This window comes from Benincasa hispida, chromosome 4, assembly GCF_009727055.1.
Source record: "Benincasa hispida cultivar B227 chromosome 4, ASM972705v1, whole genome shotgun sequence".
Taxonomy (NCBI): Eukaryota; Viridiplantae; Streptophyta; class Magnoliopsida; order Cucurbitales; family Cucurbitaceae; genus Benincasa; species Benincasa hispida.
Genome location: NC_052352.1, coordinates 60,072,215 through 60,083,533, shown reverse-complemented (window position 1 = coordinate 60,083,533; position 11,319 = coordinate 60,072,215). Strand labels below are relative to the sequence as shown.

Sequence of the window (11,319 nt, the reverse complement as noted above, 5' to 3'; positions counted from 1 at the left end):
AAATACACTAAAACTTTGTCATTTGTTTCAACCGTATCTCTATACATTTAAAAGTTGCAATACTATGCATCATGACCTAAAACAATAGGGTAATCTAAAATTTTCATTTTAGTCACTACTACATCATTTCATATTTCAATTTTCGTCTAAAATTCTAAAGAGTTTCTACTCGAAGAAATATTGTTACTTTTGAAGTATATACTTTTTAAACAAATTACAAATTTCAAGGGTTTTTTTTTCCTTCTCATTTAGAATTTAAATCATACAAGTATGATAGTTCCAACAAACACGACCTTGCGGCCAAGAAATTTACAAAATTACCAAATTAAGGATTCAAAGCAATTCGAATAAATTACATCACATATATATATTTATATATAGTCTCAATAATTACCACTCAACAAAAAGCAAAAAATTCACAAAATGCATTTGTAAATTTATACAGCCAGTTGAATATTGCCAAGATCAATCTGAGCAGCAATTTCCTCGAGCTGTTTCTTGACGCTCAAATCAATAAGTTTTGATCCAGAATTTCCAAACCTGACTGTGAATCCAGCCACCAAACTCGGATCGATCTGCGTCTTTATCCTCACATTCTTCGCTCCACTCAATTTCTGCACCTGCTTCGCGATCTGCGCCAAATGCTGTTGCTCCAATTGCACAACCGAACTCACCACCGCAAGCTCCGTGTTCGTAATCTTGTTGTAAACCAATTCAAACTCCGTCACGATCTCTTTCAGGATGTCGATCCTCTTTGCGTCCACCAGGATCTTCAAGAAATTCGCCGAATGCGGCTGTAGAGATGAGGATGTAGCGATTTCATCCACCACTTCTAGTTTCTTCTCGACGCCAATCGTTGGATTCGCAAAGAAATCGAACACTTGCGAATCCGCGAACACGCTCTCGATCTTCTCCACGTCGCTGCTTGTGGCGTCCAGCGTGTTGTTCGAGGCTGCGACTTCGGCCAGCGCTGCGGCGTAGCTTCCGGCGGCTGTGGCGGACATTTTTGCGCCGCCGTGAGAGCGGTGGTGGCCGAGGCGGAGACTGCGAGAAGGAAAAGTGGCGGAGAAGGAGAGGTTTACGGGAGTGGTTCGGGAGATTCGGATGGTTGGAAGGAGCTTGGCCTGGAGAGAGGCGGCGGTTTGGTGAAGGGCGGCCATTGATGATGGCTCCGGTGAGGAATTTGAGCTGGCTGTGAGTTCTGAGGAATTGAGAAGTCTTTTCGATTTTTTGTGGTAAATTGAAACCTAAAGAGAGGCTAAGGATTATGTGGTGGAAATGGAGGGCTTGGATTAAGGAAATAAGGGATCAACGGTTGACAATTGAAGGGTTATCTTATTGCTGTGGTGCAAAATAGGCCTTTTGTTGAAATAGATAAAAGTGGACACGTGGAAGCATGGGAATGGAAGAGGCAATTTAAGCCCCAAATTTTAATTGTTGATTAACAATTCACAAATTTATAGGAAAAAGGAATGTCAGAAGTGGGATTTGAACCCACGCCCTCTCACGAGGACCAGAACTTGAGTCTGGCGCCTTAGACCACTCGGCCATCCTGACAATTTGTTCAAAGAGTCGTAATTATAATTGTTTTAGAATTATTTTACCTATGTTAAGCTTAGGAGCAATTTGTTTTTTTTAGGAAGTAGATAATCAAAATCTTAGATGTCTGAAATTATAGATATTAGGAATTATAGATGTCTGACATCTTTAGATTGTCATATTTATTTTGTAGGAGTATTTTTGTAGATAACTGGAAACATTTTAATAACTGTGTTTATTTTATAGGATTTCTATTCGAAAATGTCTTAAATTTATATAATGTTTCAAGAATGTCATTACAACTATTTATTAACTTATAATAAATTTTATATAATTTGAACTTATATAACATTTTTTTTTTTTTATCAATTTGGATTTCTTTTAAAACTAATGTCATTTATATTATTTTTGTATGTTATTTTTCTAAACAAAATAATATATCATAATTTGAGTTTTTTTATAAAAATAAATATTCATTTGAATTTAGATTTAAATATATTGTTGAAAAATAATAAGAATCACGATATAACTAAAAATATATGATATATATGATTGATAGTATTTATTTAATTATATAATACATATGAAGAAAGATTAATGTGTGTGTGCGTGTGGGTGCACGTGCGCGTGTGAGTGTTTGTGTGTGAAGTAAAATAAAAAGGAAGGACAATAATGGAAAATGGGATGTCTTCAACTTGAAAATCTAGAAAACCCATTTTCAGGAGAACATCCAAAACTCTCGAGATGTCCTCCATCCGGGCATCTTAGGATGCTCGGGAATCTTTAGATGTTGGGGGTATCTTACAATATCGCAAAACAAATGTGGTAATCCAAATGTCTACTTCATGGGAATCTAGGATGCTCACAAAACAAACGACCCCCTTAAGGTTAAATGTCATTTTGGTCCTTTTTTTTAATACAAATGTATATATCTATATCTGTAGTATATATATAACGACTCGAACTTTCGAGTACTCTGAAAATGGTCGTTACTCATAATCACACATTTACATTCAAAACATCTTGACTGGCATAACGTAAATACAGTGAAAACACAAGTGACCAATCTAACTCAAATATCAATTTAATATAAATCGAATAACCAAACCATTTAGTTGGAATCCCTAATAAATCGTTTACAAAGGAAATGACCTAAAGCAAATAAGTGAAAATATGTCATCTAACAATGTACTCAAATGAAAGAAGAAAAAGAAACACAAAAAAATAAATAAAATAAAATAGAACATGTGCGGAAGCATTTTCAAATGTCCCCATATGGCTCTATCACGGGTTCCCTCTGTTCCTCCCCAGTCCATTCCTATCATTACCTGAAAGAAAACATAAAAGAGGAAAGGATGAGTATAACAATACTCAGTAAGTGACTTACTATCGGGCCCTCTAGGTTACTTGTTAGCTAGTTTATATAAGTATCGGTATACACTCATCATATCAATCGCAGTGAACCTAAAGGGTCACATATCGGTCATAGACGCAATCCCAAAGGAACATGCATTAGTCATAGTACTGTTGGGGTTGATGCTCTAACCTCGTAGGGTCTTATAGTTTGTAAACACTTGTATGAACAAACATATATATGATTAATAATATTTGATATTTTCATTTACTTTGTCTATGAAATATGTGATATGTTAGTTTCATTAACCGCGAACCAATAAACTAACATCTACGGTTATCGTTGTAACTTAAACATGTATGTAGAGATATACAGGTGGATCATGTTTAAGTGATAACCTAAATGGTCTGTAGTATATGGATAAGATTGGGTACCTTATCCTGGTGACACTATGAGTATGACACGCTTTGTAGGTGTTACAATGTTGTAAAGTGCTACAAATGATATGATCTTGATCATTCATGTATTAGACATGCAAGCAGGGATATTATTCTATACAAAAACACATGTATTAGACATGCGAGTAGGGATATTCTATATAAAAGAGTTTGTATAAGATCGGACCACGAAATGTTTAGTCTCGTTATATAACGGCGTTCATAATCGAGACTTTCATTTCACTAGGATGACCATAGGTAACATGACCTTAATCCTGAGTGAGTTATGAACTTCTGCCTATAAGGTCATCCTTTGATTTGTATAGGTGATTGTGGCCAGAACGCCGACTCAATAAGCCTACCATTTTAGGGATTCGTCTGATTGGGGACTAGAAACTCAACTACACAAGATGGAATTCACTCATTCCCCGATGTAGGGGTAAGTAGATAAATTGCTCCCTTAAGAGTTGATTCTGGGTCTTGAACAATGTGGCGCCACACCCTCTCTTGGCCTGAGAGGGCTTTAGTCATAATGGGACTATGATCTATTGTTTATTAGAGGAATCAGTGGTACTTAAGAAGTTAGATGTAACTATAGGGGAAAAACGGTAATTTGACCCAACTATACTTACGAGCGATTTGTGAAGGATCATCGTACTGTTGATTGGTTATATCTAATGGACACAGAAATATATCTGTAGTGCGAAGAGTGCAACTATCGGTCTTTAGTGGAGTGTCCGACAGTTAATGGATGGTGGATAATGTGATTAAAGAGTTTAGTCAGTTATTCGCGTACTATTGGAGCTTCAAGCTATAAGTCCATAAGGTTCCCTTGGTAACTCAATGGATTCAAGTTGAGAATCAGTTTTGGGGTTAATTTGAAATGTTCAAATCAATAAGAAAGAATTTGATTATATATGATATAATTAAATTAATTCAATTATATATGATATAATTGATTAATGTATTTGATACATTATTGTTTGATTTGAGGAACTAATATTTGAATATGATTCAAATATATTTTCTATGAATAAGATTCATAGTCATTAAATTTGATATAAATATGATTTATATTAAATGTCAAAAATAAAGAAAAGAACTATGGTTGATATATTGTATATGATGCAATATTAAAACTATATGTTATAAATATAATATGATAAATTAGTTATCATATTTATTTATGTTTATTAATTATTTGATAATTAAAAATATTTTTCACAATAACCACCCTTAGTGGGTAATTATACGGTTTTATGGCAAATTGGGATAAAATAAAATTGTTTTAATTATTCCAAAATATACAAGTGACATACAGACGTATTTAGCAATTGAGTTACTACACGATAGCTTCAGAGACTAAATGATCGAGTAGCTAGTCTATGCGATAGACTTTCTCATCTATACAATATTGTTGTCGTTTACTCGATCGTCTTCCTCCTTCACTCTAAATCTTCCCTCAAACCAAAATAAGCTAGAGCCCATCACTTCTGGATTCTCACACCGAGAATACCAAGGTAATCTTGTGGTAGTGTCTGGATTTGTTGAAGGATCGAGTTGCTACTTGTTCGAGGGAGATCGAGTTGTTCGCTGTGTTCGTGTTGCTCAATGCATTGGTGAACGATCAAGAGATTATACTTGAAGAAGGGTTCTTCAAAGGTATAGTATTGTTATCCTTTGTATTTAATTCAAAGTATGTTGTAATTTAGTTTATAATGCATATTCTGTTTTGTATAACTGTAAATGTATGTATTCATTCACAATGGAGTTTGGATGATTGGCTTTCGCTCAAAGGTCCTCTGTAATTAAAGTTCCTTCAAAAGCATGCTTATATTATTTTATGCTTCTTCTGTAATTTATGTATCTCTGTTTTTCACGATTTCCAAAATGAATTTCGATTGCACATGTGTTTGCGCGCTTTTACCGAGGAATTTGATTCCTTCAAAATGTTAATTTAAAAAAAAAAAACAAAACCAACTCTTATCATGTTTTTTTTGCTTGTTTGTGATATATGAATTTCAATTTTTAGGGTTAATGATTTTTTTTTGTGCAAACGTTTGATTCTTTACATTTTACATTAATACAACGAAATGCTTTTTTTTTTTTGTGTGTAAAATCATTTTTGCAAACATTTTTTATGGTTAGCTTTTATGGTTAAGTCTAATTTTTCACTTATAAATGAAATAATAAATGTTGGGTTGTATGTTATAAAACTCGTGATTTGTAAACATTAAGCATATTCTATTTTACAATAAATATGTCCTTGAGATTTATTCAGTAAAAGATGTTACTGAATAAGGGAATTGCACCTTTTAAACCTAAATCCAATAAACTAAGAACCATTGGCTATAGCATGAATACTTGAACTTTATGTGGAGACATAAAAGTGGATCAAGTTTGAGTAATAACCAAAACGGTCTATATTATAGGGATAAGGTTGGGTACCTTAACCTGAGGACACTATGGATGCTGCTCATTTTGTATTTGATACAGATGATGTGATCCTGAATTGTTCATGTGGAGACATGCAAATGGGAGTGTCTTATGCAATGAGTTTGCATAAGACTAGACCACGAAATAATCACTTTTACTTTATTCGTTTACTGATAAGACTGACTATTTCAATTCGATGACCTAGGTAACTCGATCTTAATCCTGAGCTAAATATAACCTCCTGTTTATTCCAAATTATCCTTTTAATATTATGGATGAGAGTGGCTCAACATCATCGACTCAATAAGACTCCCATTTTAGGGGTAAGACCGAATAGATAGCTGGGGACATAGTTCTGCAAGATGGAATTCACTCCTCTCCAATTCTAGAGATAGTAGATAGGTTGTTTACTTAATTGCTAATTCTGGGTCTTGAACGAAAGACCCCACCCTCACATTAGCCCGAGAGGGGCTCGGTTTGGTGGTCGGACCAAAAACCAATTGTTCATTAGAGGATCAGTGAAACTTAATAAGCAAGATGTAGTTACAGGAGTAGAACGGTAATTTTGACCTAACTGTAATTATGAACAACCTGTAAATGACCGACTTACTAATCATGGTTAAATCAAATGAATAGAAATATATCTATAGTGAGGAGAGTGCAACTTTTGGGCTTTAATGGAATGTCTCAGTAGTTAATGAATGTTGGTTAATTAGTTAAAGAGTTTAGTCGATTAAATCGTTGGAGCTCATGATCTGTAGGTCCATTAGGTCCTTCTACTAGCTCATATTGGACTAAACCTTAGAATAATGTGCTAAGAGGATTTGAAATGTTCAAAATCAGACTACGGAATAAAGCATTAATTATATAAGATATAATTAAATGTTTAATTGTTCAATTAAACGAAATTGGAGAGTTAAAGATATTTAAATTTGATTTAAATACTGTACACATGAATAGAGATTTATGTTTGGGATTGGTGTTTGTGCCTTGCTCCAAAAACTTCAAATTAATTATTAATTAATTATTTAAAATTAATTAGTTGACTTAATTTTAATTAAAATTAAAATTTCATTTTTAATTGATTTTGGAAAATCAAAATTTAAATGAAAAATGGGTTAGTGGGCTTATCCCACTTTTTTCATCTTAAAACACATATTAATTCTACTTAATTAATTGAAATTCTACTTAATTAATTGAGATTTGGTATCAAATCTTTATATCTATATCTATAGTATATATGAAAGTCTAGATGAGGAGAAATTTTTGTACCATTTTTTGTCATAAGTACACTCTTCTACAGTTAAGTTAGTGGTAACATTGTCCTTTTACACTATTCTCGAATATTAATTGCTCTTATAATTTTGGTCTTGAAAATAAATTAATTAATAATAATGGATCAATACAAGGAACTGAATATGAAATTCAAATATTAGAAACTAATAATAATTAGTCACTATAACGAATTGAGTATGGACTTCAAATAGACCTTGGAGTATTGATTGCTCCTTTAATTTCTGTTTTCAACACATAGTGAATTGATTATAACTGATTATGGAAATTAAACTGATACAAATGAATAGCATTTGATGATTAAAACTGATTATGGAAATAAAACCGCGTTATTCAATTCCTTCTTCACTAGTAATATTTTTCTATTTAGGCAAATTTTGATGAGAAATCTATGTTTTATCTTAAGTGGTGTAATAGGACTACAAGACAATATTTTGCCCGTAAATCAATAATTTGCGTAACCATCTTTAGACATTTGAAAGTTGTTTCAAATATAAATTAGTCTATCTACTTTATGAGATAATGTGGTGCAAGGACTATGTCTAAGAATATATGTGCACACCAAGTTGTAGTAATAAAAATAGAATGAGAGAAACATCATGGTGGTGACATATGGTATTTATTGACATAATAGTTTGAATAATATAAAACAATTCTCTATGCTAAAGTGTGAGAGAATCTCCTAGAATGTCTAGGACTACAAGACATGTCTCTAGTACAATAGGGTAAGTGGGAGAGCATGTTAGGTGTAGAGTATGCCATAGGATACATGTCTCACCGACTTTAGTGCAAATGAGAGATTGTTGGGATGTATGCCCTAAAGCTTCATAGTTAATATGTTATTTGAAATAATGGTTGATTATTTTATGCAATAATTCGTTATAGAAAGATCCAAGGTTATTTATGTAACTTAAACATATATGCGATTGACATATAAGTGATCATGTTTAAGTAATAATGTAAATGGTTTGTAGTATATGGATAAGATTGGGTGGCTTATCCTGGTGATACTATTATGTATACGACCCATTTTATATTTGTTACAATAGTTGTAAAAGTGTTACTTATGATTTGATCCTAGTCATTCATATGGAGATATGCGAGTGGATGTATCCTATACAAAAGGTTTGTATGAGACTAGACTGCGAAATGATCATTTTCTCTTTATAACACAGTTGATTGAAGAGATTAACATTTCATAGGATGACTATAGGTGACTCAACCTTAATTTGAGTGAGTTATGAACTTCTGTTTATGAGGGCAATCCTATAATCTATATGGGTGAGGGTGGCCAGATTTACCGACTCAATAAGCCTACTATTTTGGGGATTTGTTAGAGTAGGGAGTTGGGAACATAGCTTCATAAGATGGAATTCGCTCATTCCTGTCTTTATGGTAAGTAGATGAATTGCTCCCTTAAGGGCTAATTCTGGGTCTTGAACAATGAAATCTCACCCTCTCACTAGCCTGGGAGGGATTAGTTTATAGTTGGAATATAAATTGTTTGTTCATTAAATGGATCAGAGGTACTAAACAAGTTAGATGTAATACAGGGATAAAATGGTAATTTGACCTAGCTGTTATTACGAGCAATTCGGGAAGGATTGACTTACTGTTGATTTGTCATATCCATGGACATAAAAATATATCTATAGAGCGAAGAGTGCAGCTATAGGTCATTAGTGGAGTAACCTGTCGTTAATGAATGTTGATTAATTTAATTAAAGAGTTTCATTAATTAATCTCGTATTATTAGAGCTTCTAATTTGTAGGTCCATTAGGTTCTCTTGCTAGCTAACAAATGGATAAAACAAGGAACAAATATTTTTTTTTTTTGAATAATTTGAATAATTTAAATTATTTAAGAAAAATAAAGGTATAACTTATATTAACTGATTAATATAAAGTATAACGTCTGTAGATATATTATAATATATAGTTAATTATAACTATGATTTATAACTAATACTATATATATATAAGAAGGATAAATATTTGAATAAGATTCAAATTAATATAATGTATATTGATACATTATAATTAACTATAAATATGATCTATAATTATTCCTATATAATATATGAGAGAATTATATTTGAATAAGATTCAAATATTAATTATATGATGTGATTCATATAAATTCTATATATTATAATTAATATGAATGAGATTCATATTAAAACTATAGGTTACATAAGAGATATGTATTTGAATAAGATTCAAATATTAAATTAATATAAATAAGATTCATATTAAAATTATAGGCTAAAATTAAAATAAATGAATTCATATTAAAATATAGGTTTCACTAAATAATTAATATTATTTAATTATATATTAAATTAGATTTAATATATTGTCTAGATAATATAAAATTTGAATAACTCTCTTGGGAATTATTCTATGCATAATGTAGGGGAATTATAACTCCTTCTCCATCCGTCATCTCACGAGACACTCAATGTAAGAATGATATTCTTTGTAAAAAAATTATAGAAAAAAACAATCTCTCAATGGTCTCTACTCTTTCCTTTGATTCTCCAAAATTGGAAAGGCTCTCACCATCTTGTTCCTGATAAGGAGTTGACCATCACAGGAGAACATGAAATTTTAAAAGAGAAAAATGAAGCTCAACAAGCTCAATCAGCTCAATCGAAGTTCATGCTGAAAATCCATGGGAGAGCTTTCCAGGTCAATCTAATCGTGATGCAATGATTATGTCCCAAAAAACAATAGGATTAGATGAAGATGATGCTTGCAATAATTGCTGGTATGCCTGAAATTTTAGCAAACTCATCTGTAGAAATGGGTTAAAGCTATGAATCAACAAATGGAGTCTATGTACTTCAATACTGTCTGGAAGCTTGCAAATCAACCTCATGGGGTAAAACCTATAGGTTGTAAATGAATCTACAAGAGAAAAAGAGGTGTAGATGGAAAGGTACAAACCTTTAAAGCTAGACTTGTGTCAAAGAGTTTATACCCAGGTTGAGGGAATGGACTATGAAGAAACTTTCTCAACTGTTGTCATGTTAAAGCCTATTAGAATTCTCTTGTCCATAGCCACATATTATGACTATGAAATATGGAAAATGGATGTCAAAACTGTCTTTTTGAATGGTAATCTTGAAGAGACCATCTACATGAATCAATTAGAAGGATTCATTGAACAAGATCAAGAGCAAAAGGTTTGTAAGCTTAATTGGTCCGTTTATGGACTGAAATAAGCATCTCGATCTTGGAATATAAGATTTGATATTGTGACCAAATCTTATGCCGTTGATCAAAATGTTGATGAGCCTTGTGTTTACAAGAAAATCATCAACAACGTAGTAGCTTTCCTTGTGCTGTATGTGGATGATGTCCTACTCATTGGGAATTATGTAGGTTTTCTGACTGATGTAAAGAAATGGTTGGTCGCCCAATTCCAAATGAAATATTTGGGAGGGACACAATTTGTTCTAAGGATCCAGATCATCAGAGATCGTAAGAACAAAATGTTGGCCTTGTCTCAGGCATCGTATATTAACTAATTCTTGTCAAATATTCAATGCACAATTCCTAGAAGGGTTTATTACCTTTCAGGCATGGAATTGTATTGTCTAAGAAACAATGTCCTAAAACTCCTCAAGAGGTTGAGGAAATGAGACAAATTCTATATGCATCGGCTGTTGGTAGCCTTATGTATGCAATGTTATGTAACAGACCTGACATTTGCTATGCAGTAAGGATTGTCAATATATATCAATCCAATCCAGGATTAGATAACTAGATAGCGGTCAAAACAATCTTCAAGTACCTTCGGAGAACGATGGAATATATGCTTGTGTATAGAGATAAGAATTTAATCCTTATAAGATACACAGACTTTGACTTTCAGACTGATCAGGATTCTCAAAATCCACATCAAGGTCAATGTTTACTCTAAATGGAGGATCTATAGTTTAGCGAAGCATCAAGCAAGGATGCATCGCAGACTCCACTATGGAAGTCGAATACGTAGTTACTTTTGATAGAAAAATAGGCATGCGCAGCGGAAAAGAGAATCGATTTTACTTTAATTGCCCAAATTAAACATGCAACCCTAAATGAATTAATTAGGGTTATTTTGAAATAATACCTTTGAAGCTCCCGAAACTCATCTATATCCGCTCGAACACGAACCGGACAACGACTAGAGCTGACCTACTATCCTATTGACTCAGAACCGGGTTGTGGGACCTGATGGATGAAGAACCCAAGAGAGAGAAAAAGAGATGG

At 32.8% G+C, this 11,319-nt stretch overlaps 1 protein-coding gene and 1 non-coding gene across 2 annotated transcripts; both read right to left on the bottom strand.

Moving 5' to 3' along the window:
- Positions 1-214: 214 nt before the first annotated feature.
- On the bottom strand, positions 215-1,252 carry LOC120074961 (ATP synthase subunit delta, chloroplastic). The gene has a single exon (XM_039028074.1). The coding sequence runs from the start codon at positions 1,158-1,160 to the stop codon at positions 438-440; it is 723 nt and encodes a 240-aa protein (XP_038884002.1). The 5' UTR covers positions 1,161-1,252; the 3' UTR covers positions 215-437.
- A 221-nt stretch (positions 1,253-1,473) lies between these two features.
- On the bottom strand, positions 1,474-1,557 carry TRNAL-CAA. The gene has a single exon. It is a non-coding gene; the product is annotated as a tRNA-Leu (tRNA).
- Positions 1,558-11,319: the final 9,762 nt, after the last annotated feature.